The following is a 24,424-nucleotide window of genomic DNA, read 5'->3' as shown; positions in this document are numbered from 1 at the left end:
TCTGTTTCGGGACGAACATCAGGACTTCAAGGAGGAAATGAAACGACTGCGGGCACTGCGAGGAAAAGCCCCACCGAAGAAGGGCGAAGGCAAACGCGCGAAGAAGTAGGATGTTGATTTTCTGGGAGGAAGTAAAGCAATGTAAGTCATGTTTTAAAATTTTATTAGTTTTTCGTTCTAATAGTGAATATTACAAATCCTTCCAACAAAAACGACATGCGCTGAAGTAGGGGTTCACTGGAAATGACTTTTTTCCTTAATACTAGAAACTGGTTTTCTAACATGTATAATTTCGCTGCACAATAACTTAATTAAATAACGTCTTTGACACGCTCGACTCCACTCCAGAGCACTTCGGATTGTCCGGCGGCGGCGAGATCATTTGCTCAGAAAAATATTTGATTCTGATTGCCTCCGGAGTTGGTGCTGGAACTGGTGGCGGATCGGCTATCCTTTCGCCAGGGCGGCAGCTCGAAGTGCCACTCGCTGTTGTCGGAGCAATCGGAAAGGCTGTGCCGGTGGAGATCATCAGCATCGGCTGCTTCCGGCGTTATCGGGGTGGCGGCGGCGGCGGTAGGCGATTGCCCTAGCTGTGGAGTGGATTTGCTCGAGGGGAAGCGCTTCAGGGGAGGCCGCGCCTTGATGCCGTAAGTAGTTGGCCGCTTGGCGGGTTCCGTCGAAAGCATCAGCTTCAGGAGTTGATACTGAAATTATAAGAGGAAGTGGGATTAGAGAGGAAAGTAGAATGTAAATGCGATGATGCTTTGAATATTAAAATAGTAGTCGTGGAAATGGATGAGCTGATGTAAAAGAGGTTTCAAAGACTTCGTATTAGGTACCTATCTATGATGATGATTTAGAAGGAAGCCACTCACCTCATTCGGATAGGTCTCCTCAAACTTTGGTGGGAATTTGCACTTCCGGACGTCCTTCAGAGTGCAGATGCGCTCCATCTCGGTTCCGAAAGTTTGCAGCAGCTCGAACAGGATCAACCCCAACGAGAAGATGTCCACCTTGTAGTTGTAAGGTAGACCTCGCTGCTGCTCCGGCGACATGTACAGCTGGGTACCCACTTGTCGGGTATGGCGTTCCTTTTTAGCTCCTACCGGGTCCATTCCCGGTAGGTTGTTGTCTTTGTCGTACTGCAGGTCACCTGAATCCGTGACCAGTCCAAAGTCGCCGATTTTGATGCGGCCGTCGAGCGAGAAGAAAATATTGCTTGGTTTCAGGTCCCTGTGGATCAATTTTTTCAAGTGGACATACTCCACGGCGTCCACGATCTGCTCAAAGATCGGAATGATCCGGTTCTGGCGCGCAGGAAGGTCGTTCAATGAGAGCCACTCTTTGAGCGATTGCTTTTGGCATAGTTGCATCTGGATGTAGAGATAGATTTTGCTGTTGACGGTAGAGTTGCCAGCGGTGGAAGCTGGGCCAGTGCTTGTAACGTCTACCATTTGGGACCGGGTGTTCGTCGAGGCCTGCCGAATGACACGTCCGGTACTGGTCAGGTCAAGTGATAATGGCCGACGATGACGATTCTTTCGTAGTTTGTGGATGTCCGGTTTTTGCGGAGTGTCGACGATGGATATCACATGGTGACTTTTTGACGTTTCGTCCTGTGAAGGCTCCTTGAAAACAATATCCGAGGAATCGCCACCAGCTGCGGCATCTTCGGTGTCATGTTTGAACTCAATTTGGAAGGAATCATCGTTAGTTTCACTTCTCAGGGATTCGCCTGGGTCGGCTCGGAACTGGATGAAAGAGCTACTGCTGGATTGATCTGTCCCGACGTTGGACATTGAAAAAATGGGCTCCGGAAGCTTCGTCATCCAAGGTTGCTGGCCAGTGGAATGATGTCGCTGATGATTGTACTTTGCTCCGGAAATGCTGCTCTGGCTTGTTGGAATGAACTTTGAATTCGGCGGAGAAGTTTCCGTCGGTGTTTCGATATCGATCGAAGTCGACAGACAATTCCTCTGGATCCAAATCTTGTCCTGACTTTCTTGCCATCCGGGAGGTGGCGTCTCTGTCCAGGCATGAAAATATCTCACAATATTGCTGTGTTCACAGTGGGCCAAGGTCTTAACCTCTCGCATGACACGATCCTTAGATTCCTGCTTATTCGGAAGGACCACTCTTTTGATGGCATAGTGACAGTCGTCCAGTTTATTCTTGACCTCGAACACTACTCCAAACCCTCCCTTGCCCAGGCACTGTACCAAATCAAAATCCTCCTGGAAGCGCGAGACGAAATTGTCGCTGTTTGACTCTGAAAGACTTCTGCCTCCCATGATCCGTGCCGCTGCCTCCAGTGGTGCAAATTCTTCCTCTGTGGCCTCAACCGCCATCGGAACCGGAACTTCCACTTGCCGTTCCACAAACACCACGATTTCTTTCTCTCTTTTGAGTCGAAGCATTACATTCAACAGGAAAGCAGTCGTCGTTAATATGACCATAATCTCCATCCAATAGAATTGAACCGAGATGATGATGACCTTCATTGGAGCATCCGGATCCATTGCAAAGTCAAAAATTGAACTCTCATTCCTCGATCTTTCTTCATCTGCTATAGCCGGAGTCGAGGAGCTGTTCGAACACAGTTCGTGATCCTTGCGGTCCAAGTCTTCCGGCGTAAAAAGGAAAAATCCATCACCGTTTACATAACCCGATTGATACAGAACCGACCGTGCAATTGCCGTCGATTCAGCGTACTCCTTATCATCTGGATTTTGTCCTTGGTCACTTCCATCTGTAATGTATCCAGTCACCTTAAGTCTTGCCGGATACGGCTTCCAAGGGATCATCGGGAATTTTCCCTCGTCCGTCAGTAAAACGGTCTGCGCATCTGTAGCTTGTCGTACCATCAAGGCCGTCGATTCCTGGATGTACAACTGCCTCTGGTGCATTCCCAAGTATAACGAAGGATTAATCATTCCGTTGCTGCCCTTCTCTTCACTTCCAATCGACGGCTGTCCATTTCCATTCCACAACCAATCCGCTCCCCGAAACAAATCCACACTCCTCAGTGCAGTCTTATCCCCGGCCCTCCAGGCACTTACAATCGGGTGGTCAAACTTGTGCTGCCACACGGTCACTCCCGGTTCCGACCGCTTCACGGCAAACACCACTCCCTCCGGGATCACAACCTTCAGTTCCAAATCCAGAATGGACGGATCCAGCGCGTCATTTCCGCCACCGCCTCGGCAATCCTCATTCTTCAGCATTTCCAACTCGTGATGTCCAATGCTGAAGTTCCACCGCTCGCTTCCGGTCCTCGATTCGACCGCTCGCACCGTTTGCGTCTGCCTTCGAATGACCACCACGTCGTCCTGCAGCGGATCATGCTGCAGAATCGCTTCCGTCCCCTCCCGCGGTGGACCATTCTTCACACTGTCCTCCATAATCTCCGTCGCGTTCCGACAGCCTCGCATCGTGCACTCGTAGATCAGCTGACCGGTGCGCGTCGACACCCCGTACGAGCGGGTTTCCTTCCCACCGGAAATGACCAAGTCGTCGGAAAACTTGAACGACGACTTGAGCAGATCTTCCGCACTGAACGGAATGGGTTCGATGGTGTCGCCGTCGAACTTGTACAGGCCTCCGCTCAGGGACGGTATCATGCGGACCCATTTGCCGTTGTTGGTCAGCTCCAGGCGGTGAATGCTGGACGATAGGAGAGCACCGGGACCGGTTTCTACGCTCCATAGGAGGGTGCCACCGTTCATGAGGTCTAGCGCGGACAGGCGACCGTCCAGGGTGGTGACGTACAGTAGTCTGGAAGGAAAGGAGAGCAGATTTTGATAAATTTTAGGTGGTTATAGGGTGCGGGCACCGGTTTTGACCAGTCTAAGGGAAATCATTTTTATAAAAATAATCAATAATCCTATGAAAACAACCAATGTGTCAAATGAAAGGTTTCAATTTATATTTTGAAGGAAAAATGCAGAAATCAAGCCAATAGTTGATTTTTATATTAAAAGTGGCACTGGCCAAAACAGAAGCACTGCCGCAGTTTTGGCCATATTCTTAAGGACAGACTTGTTAGAATCCCAAAATGGCCGCCACAATGGCCGACTTTGGCACGGTAAAGGCTGGGTATGCTGCGCAATTCAGATCCCATTGTGATCCACTAGCCTCTGCCCAGCAACTCCTATCCCTACCTCCACGCGGTACCGGCCGGAAACTATGAGCAACCTTAGGGAAGATCGGGTAACCAACCCCGGTGGGACCTTTGGTCGTAGGCTGACAGGGAAGGGGGGGTTTGCTTCGGCAAACCTGAGCGTCTGTTCTCCAGGAGGAGCGGCTCACAACAGCGTCTGATCCCCATGTTAGGGGCGGCTGATCTACGTCCGAGTGCCAGGGAAGGACTCTAAGCTCAACTGTGCACTATGGTCCTCCGGAAAGTAGGGGGTTGGTGTCAGACCCTACGAGCCAGCCGTAAAAACCCATTGTAACGGAAAATCAGCAACAGAATAATACGAACCGAGACCAACGGCAACGACCCCAGCGAACAAAAAGGACTTGCGATTGGAAACTCGGTACGTGGAACTGCCGATCTCTCAACTTCATTGGGAGCACCCGCATACTCGCCGATCTACTGAAGGACCGCGGGTTCGGCATCGTAGCGCTGCAGGAGGTGTGTTGGACAGGATCCATGGTGCGAACGTTTAGAGGTAATCATACCATCTACCAGAGCTGCGGCAACACACGCGAGCTGGGAACAGCTTTCATCGTGATGGGTGATATGCAGAGGCGCGTGATCGGTTGGTGGCCGATCGACGAAAGAATGTGCAGGTTGAGGATCAAGGGCCGTTTCTTCAACTTCAGCATAATAAACGTGCACAGCCCACACTCCGGAAGTACTGATGATGACAAGGACGCATTTTACGCGCAGCTCGAACGCGAGTACGACCGCTGCCCAAGCCACGACGTCAAGATCATCATAGGAGATTTGAACGCTCAGGTAGGCCAGGAGGAGGAATTCAGACCGACGATTGGTAAGTTTAGCGCCCACCAGCAAACGAACGAAAACGGCCTACGACTCATTGATTTCGCCGCCTCCAAAAATATGGCCATACGTAGCACCTTTTTCCAACACAGCCTCCCTTATCGTTACACCTGGAGATCACCACAGCAGACGGAATCTCAAATCGACCACGTTCTGATTGACGGACGGCACTTCTCCGACATTATCGACGTCAGGACCTATCGTGGCGCCAATATCGACTCCGACCACTATCTGGTGATGGTCAAACTGCGCCCAAAACTCTCCGTCATCAACAATGTACGGTACCGGCGACCGCCACGGTACAACCTAGAGCGACTGAAGCAACCGGATGTCGCCTCAGCATACGCGCAGAATCTCGAAGCCGCGTTGCCAGACGAGGGCGAGCTCGATGAGGCCCCTCTAGAGGACTGCTGGAGTACAGTGAAAGCAGCTATCAACGATGCAGCCGAGAGCACCATCGGGTACGTGGAACGGAATCGACGAAACGAATGGTTCGACGAAGAGTGCAGAACGGTTTTGGAGGAGAAGAACGCAGCGAGGGCGGTAATGCTGCAGCAAGGGACTCGACAGAACGTGGAACGTTACAAACAGAAGCGGAAACAGCAGACCCGCCTCTTTCGGGAGAAAAAGCGCCGCCTGGAAGAAGCGGAGTGTGAAGAAATGGAACTGCTTTGCCGTTCCCAAGAAACACGGAAGTTCTATCAGAAACTCAACGCATCCCGCAACGGCTTCGTGCCGCGAGCCGAAATATGCAGGGATAAAGACGGAGGCCTCTTGACGGACGGACGTGAGGTGATCGAAAGGTGGAAGCAGCACTTCGATCAGCACCTGAACGGCGTGGAGAACGTAGGCACGGGAGCCCACGGCAACGGAAGGAACGACGACGCCAGTGCAGCGGAGGACGGAAATGAACCAACTCCCACGCTGAGGGAAGTTAAGGATGCCATTCACCAGCTCAAAACCAACAAAGCAGCTGGTAAGGATGGTATCGCAGCTGAACTCATCAAGATGGGCCCAGAAAAGTTGGCTACCTGTCTGCATCGGCTGATAGTCAGGATCTGGGAAACCGAACAGCTACCGGAGGAGTGGAAGGAAGGGGTAATCTGCCCCATTCACAAGAAAGGCGACCATTTGGAATGTGAGAACTTCAGGGCGATCACTATTTTGAATGCTGCCTACAAAGTGCTATCCCAGATCATCTTCCGTCGTCTGTCACCTAAAACAAATGAGTTCGTGGGAAGTTATCAAGCCGGCTTCATCGACGGCCGGTCGACAACGGACCAGATCTTTACCGTACGGCAAATCCTCCAGAAATGCCGTGAATACCAGGTCCCAACGCACCACCTGTTCATCGACTTCAAAGCGGCATACGATAGTATCGACCGCGCAGAGCTATGGAGAATCATGGACGAAAACGGCTTTCCTGGGAAGCTGACTAGACTGATTAAAGCAACGATGGACGGTGTGCAAAACTGCGTAAGGGTTTCGGGTGAACTATCCAGTTCATTCGTATCTCGCCGGGGACTGCGACAAGGTGACGGACTCTCATGTCTACTCTTCAACATTGCGCTGGAAGGTGTGATGCGACGAGCCGGGCTCAACAGCCGGGGAACGATTTTCACAAAATCCGGTCAATTTGTGTGCTTTGCGGACGACATGGACATTATCGCTAGAACATTTGGAACGGTGGCAGAACTGTACACCCGCCTGAAACGCGAAGCAGCAAAGGTCGGACTGGTGGTGAATGCCTCAAAAACAAAGTACATGCTGGTAGGCGGAACCGAACACGACCGGATCCGTCTGGGTAGTAATGTTACGATAGACGGGGATACTTTTGAGGTGGTGGAGGAATTCGTCTACCTCGGATCCTTACTGACGGCTGACAACAACGTGAGCCGTGAAATTCGGAGGCGCATCATCAGCGGAAGTCGGGCCTACTACGGGCTCCAGAAGAAACTGCGGTCGAAAAAGATTCACCCACGCACCAAATGCACCATGTACAAAACGTTAATAAGACCGGTAATCCTCTACGGGCACGAGACATGGACCATGCTCGAGGAGGACCTACAAGCACTCGGAGTTTTCGAGCGACGCGTGCTAAGAACGATCTTCGGCGGTGTGCAGGAGAACGGTGTGTGGCGGAGAAGGATGAACCACGAGCTCGCTGCACTTTACGGCGAACCCAGCATCCAGAAGGTGGCCAAAGCCGGAAGGATACGGTGGGCAGGGCATGTTGCAAGAATGCCGGACAACAACCCTGCAAAGCTGGTGTTTGCAACGGATCCGGTTGGCACAAGAAGGCGTGGAGCGCAGAGAGCACGATGGGCGGACCAGGTGGAGCGTGACTTGGCGAGCATTGGGCGTGACCGAGGATGGAGAGCGGCAGCCACAAACCGAGTATTGTGGCGTACTATTGTTGATTATGTCTTGTCTTAATGATGTGGAACAAATAAATGTATATGTAATGGCCGACTTTGGCACCTACTCACGATTTTGAGGGTACACATCTGTTCGTAAGCAAAACCAGCGCACCTGATCTTCTTATTTTAAGCTTATTACAAGTGAGCAAGAACAGAATAATGAAATGCTTTGTTGTGTGAAGGTTGCTTCTTGAGATTTGTGCGTTTGAAGTTTTGATGCACTGTTGAAGCTGGATTTCAAGACGTTTGTCCTTTAGGTTGGTTTCTAATTTGGCCAATCACATGTATTTCTTATGGGAGTGGCCAAATTAGAAGCACCCTGGCCAAAATAGATATATGGGAGCTGATTTTTTAAGGAAAATTATTTTTTTTCCAGTTTTTAATTAACCCTAAAAGGGATTACCTGGGATCCATTGGACCCCAGGCGCCTTTCAGAGCTCGTCTTTGATGGAACACACTCAGCGAGGTGACGAAACTGAGGCCATGAAGGTATCCCTTTTAGGGTTAAAATGTATGGTTTTCGCAGCTGTAGTCATCATATTATATTAGAATCTACGGGTAAAAAATAAATCTAAGCCGATTTAGATCGTAACAGGCTGAATTACCGCACTATGGCCAAAACTCCGGGCTGGCCAAAACTGAACCTTCTACCCTAGTGACTTATGGCAAAAAAGTGACTAAATAGTGACTTTTGGCAAAAATATTGTTAGCGGACAAAAATTGTGAGCCGACCTTGATTCAGAAAACTTGGAGGTATAGCATAATAAACATTTTCAGGAAAATCTTCTCCACCAAAAGTTATAAAAAATGCATGTGAATAAATACAATTGTTAGCAGATATTGTGCAGAACTAGATGGATATTAAGTCAATGAACGAAAATGGTTGTTGGTACCTACAGCTTCTCTTTATTTGGTTCCAGTAGAACCTCAATAGGGAAACATTGGTGCAAGTTCCTGGTATTTTTTTAGTTAAAACTGAAAATGAAATAAGGGTTATTGAACATATTCCTAAATTTATTTATATGAAAATTGTTGCAGATATTTCCTTTGGATCTTATAGAAAAATTCAGGGAAAAATTCTTGAGCCTTATTTGAAAGAGCATTCGGCCCAATTCGCAGATTTACTGCGGGAAAAAATCATGAAATGGCGTGTTTTCCTGGTAGAGAATGACGATGCTTCGGAGAATTTATTCGATTTTTTTTTATGAAAATCATCTCGAAAGCATAGATAGACAAATGCATAAACAATACATGTGTGGGAAAATTTATGTAAGCATTTCTTACATTTCTTTGAAGTTAATTGCGAGGATTGAGGGGTTATGTTGGAACGTTTTCAAGATTATTGTATTCAATTGACTAACACTTTTTCGTTCAGTGTACAATCTGAATTTTTATTGTTTTTCTTTTTTTTTTATCTCCCCACACACGATCAGTTTTGCAGACGTCAGAATAAAAGAGTAATCGAAATACAGTCCACGCGTTTTTCACTCGTCGCGAGAAAGAAAACTTTCGGTCGCACATTTTTGGTCCTACATCGCCGGATAATCGAAAAGTTACGGTCGTCGTTCTCGATAAAGGTTCCGCCGGTCGAATGGACGCGTAAATGACATCAACTCCCGTAAAAGATCCGGAAAACAAGCTGGAAATCTACAGCACGCCAGTCGGAGGTCGTCAGCAGCTGAAAAAGAAAATGGCGGAAGAGCTCCAGGCGATTGTGCTACAGCGCGGTGCCGTCAAGGGCAAAATTACACGGATCAGAAACGTTCTCTTCCGATGCGAGCAAGACAACACAATCCCGGACGAATTCCTGCTGCGTACCCAGTTGAAGACGATTGATGCTGCCTACGATGAATTTAACCAGTTCCAGAATAGAATCTACGCTCTTTCGCCCGCCAGCGCGGAGGAACAGGAGCAGAAGTACGTCGAGTTTGAGGAGCTCCACAACGATGTTCGAACCAGGGTTTGCCGGCTGCTGAGCGGTGTAAAGCAAGAGGCGATTCAACAACCGCAGGAGGGCATGCAAGTAGCCCAGGTGCCCCAACCAGTTCGAGTTCAAGCGACCCCGTCTCTCCACACTCCGCTGCCAACGTTCGACGGGAAACCAGAAAACTGGTTCAAGTTTAAAGCAATTTTTCTGGACGTCATGAGCAAGCACGCCGGCGAGTCAGATGCAACGAAGCTTTACCATCTCTACAAGTGTTTGGTGGGTGAAGCTTCCGGAACGATTGACCAACAAACCATTAACGACGGAAACTTTGCTGCTGCGATGGATCATCTGACAGCCCGCTACGAAGACAAACGGAAGATTGTTGACATCCACATCAGCGGAATACTTAACCTCAAAGCTATGACGAGCGAGAGTGGCAAACAACTACGCGATCTGGCGGATGAGTGCAAGCGGCATGTTGATGCACTCAACTTCTACGAATTTGAGATGGATGGACTCTCGGATATCATGGTCGTCAGTATCCTGGCGTCGAAGCTCGATCTGGAAACGAGGAAGTTGTGGGAAAGCAGCATCGACCACGGTGACATTCCGGAATATGCCGACATGATCAAGTTCCTCACAACTCGCAGCCAAGTTTTGGAGCGGATCGAACCAGCTAGCAAGCCGAAGAAGTCCACCAACGCTACTACGAAGACTCCTCCACTGAAGATATCGTCCCTGGCGGCGTCGGTCGAATACCGATGCAATTTTTGTGAGCAAGGCCACCTGAATCATCAGTGCAGCGATTATCTTAAGCTGAATCCGAAGGAACGCTACGAGAAAGCCAAGCAAGCTGGAGTCTGCTATAACTGCTTGAGGAAGGGACACGTCACTGCGCGCTGTTCGTCCAAGAAGTCATGCAAAGCCTGCAACAAACGACATCATTCTACTCTCCACATGAACACTACTCCCACGGATGTCGTCGAGCAGACAACGGTTGCGGTACCAGCGGCATCAAACGAGGATTCCACGAAGCCCACTACGACGAACAAGATCAGCGCTTCCTGTACACTCTACCAACAAAATACACTGTTGTGTACAGCACTTGTGAACATTTTCGACGACAGTGGCAAGGCCCAGCCGTGCCGCGTTCTGCTGGATTGTGGTTCACAAGTGAATCTACTGACGGAGAAATTGGCATCGCTACTACGGGTGAAACGCCGGAGTGTGAACGTCGATGTCACGGGAGTGGATGGTTCTACGACCAAGGTTTCGGCCTTGGTACACGTCGACGTACAAGCTCGGGACAAGAAATACACAAACAACATTGAGTGTCTGGTGATCAATCGGATTACTGGAATCATACCTGCAAAGAACGTTGACATTTCTACGTGGCCGATACCGTCCGGGCTAAACCTCGCCGACCCGGAGTTTCATCGCCCTCAGCGGGTGGATATGTTGATTGGAGTCGGCCACTTCTTCGGTCTTCTGAATTCAGGTAAGGTTAAGCTCGCCGAAAGCCTGCCGTTTCTACAGGAGACAGTTTTTGGTTGGGTGGTCGGTGGCATCGCCGACGCTACAAGCTGGAAGTATGAAGTCACCCACTGCAACGTCGCGGTCCGTGAAGCAGATTTGAACGATCTCGTGGAAAGGTTCTGGGAATCCGAGGCGGTACCCACCGCTTCCAGTCTGTCGTCTGAAGAGGCGGCATGCGAGCAGTTCTACGACCAGACCTACAGCCGGCTCCCAAACGGAAGATACATCGTCAAGTTGCCTTTTCGTGACAATGTGAGTCAACTCGGCGACTCGAAGCAGCACGCTCTACTACGATTCTCGTACCTCGAGAAGAAGCTGGCAAAAAACGCAGAACTCAAGGAGGCATATTGCGCTTTTATGGAGGAGTATAGACAGTTGGGCCACTGTCGGGAAGTCGATCCGAACGAAGAAGAAGCTGGTGGATTCTACCTGCCCCACCACGCTATACTCAAACCAAGCTCGTCTACTACCAAGCTTCGAACCGTGTTTGACGCTTCGGCACAATCGAGTTCGGGTCTGTCTTTGAACGACACTCTGATGATCGGCCCTACTATCCAGGATTCGCTCATCGATATTGCTCTTCGATTTCGAACACATGCGTTTGTGTTCACGGCGGACATCTCTAAGATGTACCGCATGATACTGGTGCATACTGACCACACAAAGTATCAGCGTGTTTTTTGGAGAGCAGATCCCGCAGAGCCACTCAAGACACTCGAGCTTTTGACCGTTACCTATGGGACGGCGTCTGCGCCGTACTTGGCCACTCGCACGCTCAAGCAGTTGGCTCGTGATGAAGGGCACGACCACCCTCGTGGAGCAGAAATACTGGAAAACGACTTCTATATCGACGACGCACTTTCGGGTGCTGATACCCTAGAGGAATTGATGCTGGCCCGCACTGAACTGGAAGAGCTACTGATGAAGGGAGGATTCGAGCTTCATAAGTGGTGCTCAAACTCTGCCGAATTTCTTGACACTGTACCAGAAGAGCGCCGAGAGAAGCGGATGTCATACGAATTGGATGGCGTAAACGATTTGATCAAGACTCTCGGCATTTTGTGGAGCCCTACCAGCGATCAATTGATGTTTCGTATTGCTCCCACTGATCGGACGCATCCGGTATCGAAACGCTACATTTTGTCAGAAATAGCCAGATCCTTCGACCCGTTGGGTCTGCAAGCACCGGTTTGCGTCACCGCTAAATTGATAATGCGTCAGTTGTGGATGAAAAAGGTATCATGGGACGAAGAGCTGAGCAAGGAAGTTGCAGAGAACTGGAACAAATTTCGTGATGGTCTACGGGCCCTGATGGATCTACAAATCGAACGTCGAGTCATCGCACCCGAACGAGTTGCTTTAGAGTTGCATGCATTCTCAGATGCCTCGCAAGACGCATATGGTACCTGCGTCTATGTACGTAGCATAATGGCGGATAATACAGTGGAAGTTCATCTGTTGATCAGCAAATCGCACTTGGCACCGAAGGCTACAATTCCGAGACTCGAACTCTGTGGCTTTCGTCTGATGTTAAGATTGGTGGTCAAGGTAGTTTCGGCACTCAAGGTGAAATTCGATCGACAGGTGCTGTACTCGGACTCGACCATCACTCTGGGGTGGTTATTGAAGTCGCCAAGCCAACTCAACACCTACGTAGCGAATCGTGTGGCGCACATCCAAGAACTAACCCCTCGACCAACCTACGATTACAAGTACGTGCGCACAAACGCGAATCCTGCGGACCTTGTTTCCCGAGGTCTGTATCCGGAGGCCCTGATTGGAAATCGGTTTTGGTGGCACGGTCCAGATTTCATTCAGCAAAGCGCTTACGAAGAAGACCCCATGGAGGAGATTGCCGAACTACCGGAAGTGAAGGTGGCCGCAGTAGTGGCGACTGATGACAACGAGCTGGAGTATAACAGAGTTATTGCGAAGTTCAGCTCTTTCCGCAAATTACAACGGGTGATTGCCTACGTGATCCGTTTCGCCAACAAGACCAGGAAGCGGTTCACCGAAGGAGACTGTGGTCCGTACCCAACTGTGGCGGAGCTACGATCTTCATTACTGGCCATTGTTTACATGGCTCAACAACAACGGCTGCAAGCAGATATCCAGGAAGTCCAAAAAAAGCAGGGAACTACCGAGAAGTACGTTGGGAGACTTCGAAGCCTCAATCCATGGATTGACAGTCGCGGCATACTACGAGTGAACGGACGAATCAAGCATGCGAATGTCTCATACGAGCAGCGGTGCCCGGCGGTGCTTCCTGCCAATCATCATGTCACGGATATCCTGATCCAAGCGATTCACCAGGAGAACTTGCATGTTGGACCGAATGGAACCCTCTCGGTCTTGAGACAGCGATATTGGGTTCTCAACGGAAGGAGCGTAATCCGAAAGCAGATTAGGAAATGCGTACGATGCTTTAGAGTGGCCCCTCCCGAGACGAAGCTTTTCATGGGAGATTTACCCCGCTGCAGAGTTACCCAGGCTCTTCCGTTTGAACGCACTGGTGTTGATTTTGCCAGACCAATCTTCGTACGCAAAGGCAACCCACGCAAGCCTGTGTATTGCAAAGCATACGTTGCGCTGTTTGTTTGTATGGTCACTAAATGCGTACACATCGAACTCGTATCAAACCTAACGACAGACGCATTCATAGCTGCATTGCACCGATTTGTCGCACGACGTGGCATTCCGGTGCACATGTACAGTGACAATGCTACCAATTTTGCTGGATCAAGCTCGGAGCTCCACGAGCTTTACAGTCTTCTGCACCAACAGCTGACCAACGATGCAATCCAAGGATTTTGCCTACCCAAGGAAATAAGCTGGCATTTCATCCCCCCTCGTTCACCACACGTGGGTGGATTATGGGAAGCCGGTGTCAAGTCGGCTAAGTACCTGATCAAGCGCACTGCAGGAGATACGAAGCTGACTGAAGAAGAATGGAGCACGCTTCTGACGCAGATTGAAGGCATTTTGAATTCGCGGCCGTTAGTCCCTCAGACCGCGGATCCAGACGACTACAGCGTTATTACACCCGGTCATCTGCTGATCGGTCGTCCCATAACTGCGATTCCCGAACCAGCCTACGACCAAATCAAGCATGGAACCCTCTCTAGATGGCAACACATTCAGAAGATGCGCGCCGACTTCTGGAAGCGATGGTCGGTAATTTATTTGTCTGAGTTGCAAGAACGTCGAAAGTGGTCCAAGCAGCACACCGTGATCAGGGTTGGAGTTTTGGTGCTGCTCAAGGAGGATAACGTTCCTCCACTACAATGGCGACTTGGAAGAATAGTGGATACCCACCCAGGACAGGATGCAGTAACCCGAGTAGTGACGGTGAAGACAACATCAGGGGTTTTCAAACGATCGACGGCTAAGGTTGCCGTACTGCCGTTGGACGACGATGAGGATAAGACGGAAGCTGATTGAATTTCCCGGAAATCCAATGGCGGGGGAGGATGTTGGAACGTTTTCATGATTATTGTATTCAATTGACTAACACTTTTTCGTTCAGTGTACAATCTGAATTTTTATTGTTTTTCTTTTTTTTTTATCTCCCCACACACGATCAGTTTTGCAGACGTCAGAATAAAAGAGTAATCGAAATACAGTCCACGCGTTTTTCACTCGTCGCGAGAAAGAAAACTTTCGGTCGCACAGGTTAAGAAGGTGAAAATTAAACAGGAATTGATTAGACAATTGTGATAGAAATCCTTTAGTATTTGTTAACGTATACAATTCAAACATTTTTGAGGAATGGATCATTGAAGCCGGGGTTTTCCGCTACTCAACTCACCAAAACAAAAGCTCCACCGTATATGGACGGTAACACATTGACATCAGTCGAGTTACGTCAAACACACAAGGCTACGGTGGCGAAAACACCCATATTTGAAGAGTTTTTGAAGCAATTCTAAAAATAGTTCGAGGCGCAATTTCTCATTTATGTTCGAGCGGATTCTTTACTCCAGAGGAAGTAATTGAGTTTACAGAGTAGCTAATGACTGGAGTATCTGGAAATCTGGGAAGTTTGGAAAGTCCCAGCTGCAATCGAACAGACATGTTTTCTCCTTCATCAGATGTTGTACACGGAGAAAAAACTATACAGTTTGAATCAACTAACATGTTTGTTGATTTACAAACTGGACAAATAGTTGTTTTGAATTGTAGTTTTGTTGTTTTTGAACCACGTTTATTGTTTGAAACGAACCGGTAAAACAGTTGTTTCTACCGTCATTTAGTAACAAAAAACAACTGCCAAATTAGTTGTTTTAAACCGGAAACTTGGTAAATTCTACTAAAAGTTCGGGTTGCATTTACTAAAATACGGTTTGTTTTGATTCAGATGAACAAAGAAAAATGCAATTTTTACTCTGATTCATTTTCACTCGAGAAGACTCGCTAGCTCAGAAGTTGTAACAATTTTGTGCTCAAGTGACTACTGTTTTCATCTTTAACAAAAAATCAAGACATTTGCTTATTTTCTCAGCTGATAACCAAGACAACATTAACTAGCAAGAGCTAGCAAGTAAGTATTCAACCATTCCTTTTAGCGAATGTGAATTAATGTCGAAGTTTTACTCGTTTTTTCACTTCTGTTGCAAATTTTACAATGAAGGGTGTGATAAGAGAGATGCCACCAAGGAGAAGGTTAGATGCTGCCAACCTACCCACGAGCCTTCCCGCAAACGAAGAAAAAACAGATCCTGGCAGAAATTTGGACGAAGCAAGGGGCCACCGGTGGGATGTTAGGAGATTCGTTTACTGTAACCGGCTATCCAGTCTATTCTGGCAGAGATGCTCCGTTTCGACAACTCCATGGGATAAGCGGAAGACACCACGCGAGCGCTTTCGATATTCCGGATTGGAGGAATGCAGCATAATCTGATGGATATCGCTAAAAGTGTCATTTGTATTTAAGATTTGATTCAGGTTTGTTTTGTCTCAAGTTTATGAATAATTATATTTAAATAAATAGACATACGATTTTATTTTTGTTTTTTTTTTCTCTCCAAAATAAAGAGAAGGATGGGTCATGCAGTTCAACAAATATGTTGTTTAATATAACCGGCGTTTTTGGTTTCATTCAAACTAAGCTTTGGTAGAGTCAAACTGAACTTGTTTGTTAAAACAACAAATACTTCAGTTTGGATCGAGAGCTGTCAAAATGAATCAACTAACAAAATAGTAAAACCAAACTAAGGTTAGTTGAATTTAACTGGAAGTCCTTCAAAATAGTTAACTGAAATCATAGTTTGTTTCAACAAACGCGGTCAGTAAAATCAAACTATTATTTTATTTGTGCCATATTCAAACTGAGATTCCGGTTGAATTGAACTAAAAAATGGTTGCGTTTACTAATTATTTTTCTCCGTGTAGTCAGCAACTTCTTCAGGGAATAATAAATGTTGATAGCTATCGTTTCCAACAAGCTTCAATGTCAAAAACAAAGCAAAGCAAAAACAGTTGAAAACAAAATAGTCATAACAGTATTTGGCGGTGTTTTAAAAAAAAAACTCTTGTCAAAAATAGTGCACAATTTTTGAAAATTACTGGAAGGTATCATTTCGAAGATTTCTCTTCCAAACATTCGTCAAATAATTTTATCAGGAAGTTTTTCCAGGTGTTGAACTAGAATACCACACCTACAGAAATTCAGACAAAAATTCACAAGTAATATTCAGTGATTTTCGCCAAAATCCTGGATGAATTCATGCAGAAATTGGCATGGTGGTCATACAGGAGCACATTCCATTGAGAATAGTAACGTTAATTCCACCGAAAATATCTTCAAGAGCTCTGGCAAATATTTCCACCAATTCCTATTTAAAAAACCTCTACTTTTATTTCCGAGAATACCATTACAAGTTTATTCAGATTTTTCAGCAATATAGTCGCAGGCGGTCGCAGTAAATCTTGTCTAAAAGACAACACTTTCACTAAATAGATGAAACAGTTTCGGACTGGAAATCTCTCTGATAGAGACACGTAACTTAACTTAACAATACTACGAAACAAAATCAGTTACTCTATATAGGCGTTTTGCCCGCAACAAAAAAATTCGAGATCATGTCATTATCTGTTACCAGTAGGGATAAAGAGTAATCATCGCGCCTTCTTTGTTGCTTGTTTTGTGCCTCTTTTGTCTGATTCTCTTCACTGACTGCAATGAGCGAAACTACGGATTTTGTCCAGGGAATGCACTACATATCAATATTCATTAGTTCATCCATTCATCATTCATCTCCCTATATCTCACAGCAAAGCATTCAATTTCTAGGGGGTGCCTGGCACCCTCGGCAACCCCGGTAGTTTCGCCCGTGCGAAGTAACTGTAGCGTAACATTTGAAAAGGGTCTATCTGCAAAACGTAAACATTGAGATAATCGCATGAAAAGGTTTTCTTCAAGATTGGTTGATCCTATTTAAAGACGAAAGACTTTTCTTAGTATTCTATTCCACTCATTGACACGCATGGAGGTCTGCTTTATGATTGTGTGCATTATTTGCACAAAATTCTCAAAAATTACAGCATCACATGCACGGCAGACAGGCCTTTTTACGAATTTCAAAATCAGTTGTGCCCTTTTATGGATCCATTTTCAGTTGGGCCCTAGCAGTTAGGCCCTTTAATCGTCCCATAATTTCACATAACAGCTGATTACTGGATGACCACTTGAAGAACCGCATCTGCAGTTTCTAGTCTGGCAACCATTAAGTACTTTACAATTCATCTTAAATTCAGTAACAAATTTTGAAAACGACGTATAATCAATGCTACACCATTGATTATACGTCGTTTTCAAAAATTTGTTACTGAATTCATGTTTAAGAATAACAAGTTGGCTAACGAGTGTTTTAGCAGAATTAAATGATAACAACTAGAAAACTAAACATAAAGCTTCAAACTAGCAAAACGAGAAAAGTTTTATTAGTTCTAGTACTACAAAGTCTAGTTTGGTCTATCTGTGACGTTTTCAGTGTCGACTGCTTGGCTTGTACTAACTCAGAACTTGTTCTCAGAACAAGTAAGTAGATTTTCAAATAACGTTAATATTGCAGAATGCCATTGATCTAGAAACAGCAGTGCGAAACGGATCTATACACAGTGACCCTTCTGGGTCGGACATTACTTAGATTACCTATGATTGTCATGTGTTTACAACTAATTACTCATGATTACTTCGATTGGTTATACCGTTGATGACATTTGATTATCATTGATTACATCTGATTATTATTGATTACCACGGATTATCATTGATTACTTCGAATTACTAATGATTACTTCAGATTACCATGATTACTTGTGATTACCTGATTATTCAGAGAAATCGAAAGTAATCATTGATTACTTGTCCCTAAAAAAATTGTTGGAAACCTCTTGGTTTAAACTGCTGCGTAAGCCATGATTTTCTGCTATTTGAAATGTTTCATGAAATTTGCGAATGAATCAGAGATTGCCTGGACAATCGGGACGTTTAATCAGAATAACATTTAATCAGCAGTTTACGCTGTTAAGACCAAGCCCACCCGTGGGCTTAATACTACACACGCAACAGCACGTCGTTAACGATTTTTATTTTCGTTATCAACCCATTTTCGCACCGGTCGTTCGTTTCCATGTGAGTAAAATAATGATCGGTCGCCTTTGCGCACCGGTGGTCTCTATTCTCTCCGTACCATCATCGGTTTTTTGCACTTCTGTAAATCATCGCAATATTTTGTGTATTTCTATGGGGTTATTGCAAATCTTATTCAGTATAATAATTTGTGCTCATATTATGAAAGATGGGGTTTTGGATAAGACTGAAAACTGTTAGTAAAAATTGAATTCAAATAAATAATTCCCTTGGAGATTTGTACCAGTTTTGGTGCGTTTAAAGATATAATTTTCTCAGTAATTTATGATTGTATTTAATCCCGGAATTCAAGCAATCTTTTTTTAAATTATATGTTTGTTGCTTACTGTATGACTTGTAGGTTTATCTAAAATAATATCCATCTCTTCAATATTCATGTTGCCTTTCTCGCAAGAAATTTATCTGAATTTGAGATTATGAGCATCTTTTTTAATAATTAGGTTTATTGAATAATTACATCCCTTGCATTTCCAACACATTTATAACGTAGTTGTCTCCTTTACAACTTCGCGTAGGTCAAGATTCTTGAATCCTGGTCATAGTAGAAGCTGTCTTCTAACAGTCTGCGATAAGTTTGCGCAAAATAACTGTAGTGTTTCTATGATATCTGAGTTGAGTTAGGTACAGTCAATGCATCTTTGAAAAATCGTTACTACTCTTATCTAATCTCATACATACGCGGAATCACCCTGGAAAGCAATCGTGTTACTTTTCTTGTCAATACTGATGCTTGCAGCATATCAGAGATATGACACATGCATCAAAGCGGCCTGGTCTACTGCGTTGTATTTACGCGCAAAGATGATTCTTCGAAATACTTGGAGTACAGAATATTTTATTTCGGCAAGGTACTTCTCGAATTTACAGGGGGGAAGGATGCGTGGACGGTGAAGTTACCCATTTCGCACACTTTCTTCCTAATGTCTCGTTTATTTAATTTATATTTTTATTGCTTTTTTTGCACCGTATTCGACCCCCTGCAGAATTTTTTTGTCACACCACAATATGTTCCCACCGGTTTCAGCATACATTGGTTCGTTTCGCTGCTAGAAATTTTAAGCGTCGGTTACACTTTTTGGGTGGTGCATGGAATAATCGGTTTGTTTACTTGCTACTTTCTTTGATGTTTGACGTGTGAACAAATATTTTAGACGATTGAACATTTGCACGGTAATCTATAAAGCAAAGCAAGATGCAATAAATTTATATTTACTAAACCACCCACTGACGACCACCATTTTCAAAAACAGCAATCAAACCAAAACTCTTTTGCCTTTTTGAAATATACACGACAAAACGAAACGCGAGGCACAGCTCTTTCAAAGTGGAGGATCTCAGCCCGGAAAGTGAAGAAAGAAAACCTTGTGGTCACTTATTACCGTCAAATAGTTCTTTTCGGGTTAGACAATACGCACATCTTCTCACCGGAATCTGCGTCGGATGACGATAATTTTGAAACTTGTCGGAACGAACTTTGCGAGTTATTTATTTGGACATTTTTCTAAATGTGCGAAACTAAGCTTTACTTGCTGCGTAGAAAACCCGGCTCAAACATGTACGTGTTAAAACAGCAAAACTCACTGAATCACTATACATTTCTTCAAATATTAGTTTCGAAACGATCGGCCGAATCAAAAACTAAAGGTGCGATTATGAGCAATCGTAACTATTTTTAAGAGAAAATCAATACATTTTCGATATGCATGATCCTAAAATTGGCGAAGAAGCGAAAACTTTATTCATAACATACTTAAGCAAAGCTTGTCAATTTAAACCTATTATTTTTCTGCGTTTGTATTGTCACTCTATCACAATTCTATGTCAGACAATTTGTTGTGTTATTCGTGTAACGATCTATGATATTGATTGGTTGAAAATTTCAAATATTTGATGCAAACTAAAATAAATTCCTACCTATACAAAACAAGAAAATCATTCTCTAGAAACTATATACCTGGCAACAAATCCATACTCATGTTCTTTCGTCTCCTCTTTACCAGAGAAAATTGGTAGAGAAGCGAAGAGTGAAGAGCCGCCTGAACGGCAACACTTTTTCTGTTTTGATTTCATTGCTCGGATGCTGGCAACTGTCGCAAAGCAGATTAATCCACCCATCGAAGGTAGTGCCTATCTCGTATACCGCATTTGAAAACTTTTTATATTGCGCATTGCGCAGTTAAAAGTGCGACGAGGAAGTGCGGAATCTCAAATAAAAGTGCGATTTGGTGTCAGATCGTTTCGGTGTCTTCACCGCACTTATTCATTAGCTCATGATGAATAAGTGCGGTGAAGACATCGGAACGATTTGATGCAATATCGCACTTTTATTTAAGATTCCGCACTCTGTCGCAGTCCAGTTAGCAATGCAATAAACTATACTGTTGTTGTATTAACTAGGAATTATCAAACTGATGTTCCAAAATGGAACAATTTTCATTAATTCAAGAAATCAAAGTTGTTTGCACTGTTATCCATAATATTTGGAAACTTTGGTGAAATAATAGGGGTATTCACTAAACAGATTAAACAGATTCAATTGCTGCGTAAGCCATGTTTTTCTGCTTATTTGAAATGTTTCATGATTTTGCGAATGAAATAATCAAAGATTGCTTTGGTGATCACGACGTTTAATCAGTTTAATCAGTTTACGCTGTTAAGTGAATCCCCCTAATGTTTGAAATGAGTGCAATACTTATCTTCACTTTTGCGGCAATCGTCAAGGTTTGTTGATTTTGTTCATTAGGATACCAGTTTGACGGTTCGATAAGGTATTTTTGGCTTCACACTATTCGCTTCTCTACCTATTTTCTCTGCTCTTTACGCTACCCAGAGATTTAAACGCGAGAGAGCGCACGAGCCTACGGATAGAGACCGTACTTTGCGTGTCTCTATATTCTAAGCCCTGCTACGAACCGTTCGTAAACTTTTTGCTTTCGAGCCCTACTTAGCAGCGACCGGTGCGGTTCGCTTCTTTGTTCGGGGCTCTACTTTACGTTAAAACGCTTGATTGAGCCTATGAGTGGGCTTGGTCTAAGCGAATCGCCCTACACTGAGCGAAAAATTCACTTAAATTCTACTGGAAATCTTAAGTAGATTTTTTCCATCTCACTTAACATTTGAAACTTAAATTATTTGTTAGTGAAAATATTCTACTGAAAAAATCCAATAAAATTTAAGTGAAATTTTTCACTGCCAAATCATATGAATTAAAAATATTTTTTTAGTATAATTTTACTAGCTTTTACTATTATTTTTATTTTATATAAAGGTAATTCAAAAATATGGTTCGTCTCCGTGCCATCGGAGACCACCAAAATGGTTCTCTTGATAACAAGAAAACAACTGAATTTACAGAACATATTGCCATCATCACATCCATGCATGGTTCGTTAGTGATGGGTGACAACTATACGCGTCTATTTTGCATACTTTCGACTGCAGTAAAATTCACTTGAAAACCATATACAATTTACAATACGATACAGTGCGAAATTTCCAATAACTTTTCTTTGGAGTTTCACTATGCTTTCAAGCGGGTTTCACTTAGCTCATGTGAACTCACTGAAAAATTGATTTTGGAACGGTTACTTGACTTTTTCCAGTGAAATCAAAATGAAATTTCCTCTCAGTGTAATATAGCGCATTTAGTTCACCACTGGACTATCGCACGAGTTTTCAAGAGTGCGAAAACGCAAATAACTGTGCGCGATTGCATCAAATCAACTCGGTGTATTCAGAGCACTTATTCTGCACAAATCAAAGAAATAGTGCGCCGAAGACATCAACTGGATTTGATGCAATCGCGCACTTTTATTAACGTTTTCGTACTTATGATGACTGTATGCGCAGTCCAGTGGTGAAATAAATGCGCAATATTTATCGACTATTAATTGATATTACTGCCAATATTTATAAGTGTCCTGCCCCATGGCGACAACACATACGAATCCTATTCTCTCGAACCAAACACCTCTTTAGAAACTAATAACTAACCAAACGACGTGGATGATGCCAAATGCCGAAAAACGACAACCGTTACGAATAGGTAACGAAACAAAATGCAAACGAAAACACGCCTACCTACTTATTGACACTACATACTTGGTATTATAACCGTATGCGTATCGCAAATGTATCGAACGATATTCCACGAAAATGTATGTAAGGGGAAAAGAACATCAGAACAGAAGAAAGTGATTCTCGCCTGATTTTTCTTCAAAAGAAAAAAAAAACGCGTGTCATCAGATGTTCGATGCTTTGGAGTGATGTGTTCAGATAAGTTATTCAATGAAGCAAAATTATGGAGTTTGGATAATATCGTTTAAATTAAAAAAATGTTATATCATAAGATACTAAAAAAATACGCCAGATTTAGTATCTTCATATAAACTATAATTATAACCCAGATTACGCCTAACACATATTCGTTCACCTGTTTTCATTTTGCGCTGTTATCGATATGACGCAAGGCTATGGTGAATGATGATTCAAGAACAATCTAGAGAGCACTTGTTTCGCGCCGTTTTTTTTGTGCAATGAAGAAAATTCAAACGATGACGATTGGTACATCTGCACGCGACCGGTGGCAATCAAGGGCGCTTATCTCGTTGTTATTTTCAATCAATTAATTATGCTATGGCTATTTCTTTTTTTCTTCAAGCCAAGGGCTGAAAGTCTCTTTAATAAAGATAAATCAATCAATCAATTTTTCTTCATGAGAGGGCATTAACTATGCACGTTTTGTTAGGATTACCAGTCGTTATCAATATTGATATCGATAAGGTCGATATCAAAGCTACGCAAAATGAGTGTCGGCGTTTCTATGGTTTTAAAAATCATTGAACAAGATAATGTTTGTTTTAATAGACAATATTTGATTGAATTTAAATTCATAAAAGTTTAACTACAGCAACCTGCATTTAAAGGCATATGCGAAGCAAGCTAGAGGATGCGTTCAAATACGACATCCCATATCTTGACTAACTAGATCTTTACTTGTTTTCGTTTATTTTTTTTTTTATAATAACAAGAGATATAGAAAGGTTTAAAATTGAGATAAAAACATTTTTGCATTTTTTTTTGCAACATTAGGATAACATTTTTGCATGATGCAATCATGTTCGAACATGATCATCCCAGCTAGTGGTAAAAAGCAAAGAAAGCCACCTGCGTCTTTACCTGTATTGCACTTACATCGTCCGATGCTCTTCTCCCCATCACAGAGCGTTTGCTGACCTTGCCACTGCAAAGCAGCAGTAATTACCTCCAATTTCATTGTACCACCAAGAGCAAATTAATATATAAAACGCACTCACCTATCGCTGATGTCACGTCCCCTATCGACGTCGTCGTCGCAAAACGGCAGCTTTTCCACGGTGATCGGTTGCTGCTCGGAGGGACCTGCCGTTCCTGCATCTGCCCCGGCACCTCCCAGCAGGACCATCCCGGCCAACAGCAGCGGCCCAATCAGCGTCGAGAACGTAGGCATATTTTCGGAATCAGGGAATCAACACTGCTTTTTTAGATCAACGGAGGCTACTGCTGCTGTTGCTTCCGGACATTGGTACGGATGGCCGAGAATGCACTCGTAGGGAATGGAACCACCAACAACAAACACACACTCATTACACGATAATCGCGCAGCGACAGAAGCAAAACTATTGGTCCCGCGACGCACTGACCAAAGAACGATAATTAGGGGGCTGCAGCGGAACGAAAAAACACTCGCGACGACGACGGATTATGTTGATGTCGCTAGAACGGCAATGAAAAAACGACTGGAAGAGAGCGATGATGTTTGCGTGCCACAACGAAAACATCCAACCTGGAGCTGTCAGAAAATAGGCGTTAGCCATTGTGCCGACAAGTCGATTGATCGT

General features: G+C 44.6%; 2 protein-coding genes across 2 annotated transcripts; one reads left to right on the top strand and one right to left on the bottom strand.

Moving 5' to 3' along the window:
- Positions 1-146: 146 nt before the first annotated feature.
- LOC109418329 (eukaryotic translation initiation factor 2-alpha kinase-like) lies at positions 147-24,337 on the bottom strand. Its single transcript, XM_019692512.3, has 3 exons — positions 23,861-24,337; positions 876-3,774; positions 147-704 (listed from the first exon to the last, which is right to left on the bottom strand). Exons 1-3 carry the CDS (start codon positions 24,031-24,033, stop codon positions 387-389), a joined length of 3,390 nt encoding a protein of 1,129 aa, XP_019548057.3. The 5' UTR covers positions 24,034-24,337; the 3' UTR covers positions 147-386.
- Positions 8,822-14,567, top strand: LOC134289976 (uncharacterized). Its single transcript, XM_062856862.1, has 2 exons — positions 8,822-12,439; positions 12,605-14,567. The coding sequence occupies exons 1-2, from the start codon at positions 9,032-9,034 to the stop codon at positions 14,330-14,332; spliced, it is 5,136 nt and encodes a 1,711-aa protein (XP_062712846.1). The 5' UTR covers positions 8,822-9,031; the 3' UTR covers positions 14,333-14,567.
- Positions 24,338-24,424: the final 87 nt, after the last annotated feature.

This window comes from Aedes albopictus, chromosome 3 (genome assembly GCF_035046485.1).
Source record: "Aedes albopictus strain Foshan chromosome 3, AalbF5, whole genome shotgun sequence".
Classification (NCBI taxonomy): domain Eukaryota; kingdom Metazoa; phylum Arthropoda; class Insecta; order Diptera; family Culicidae; genus Aedes; species Aedes albopictus.
This window is presented reverse-complemented; position numbering and strand designations above follow the sequence as displayed.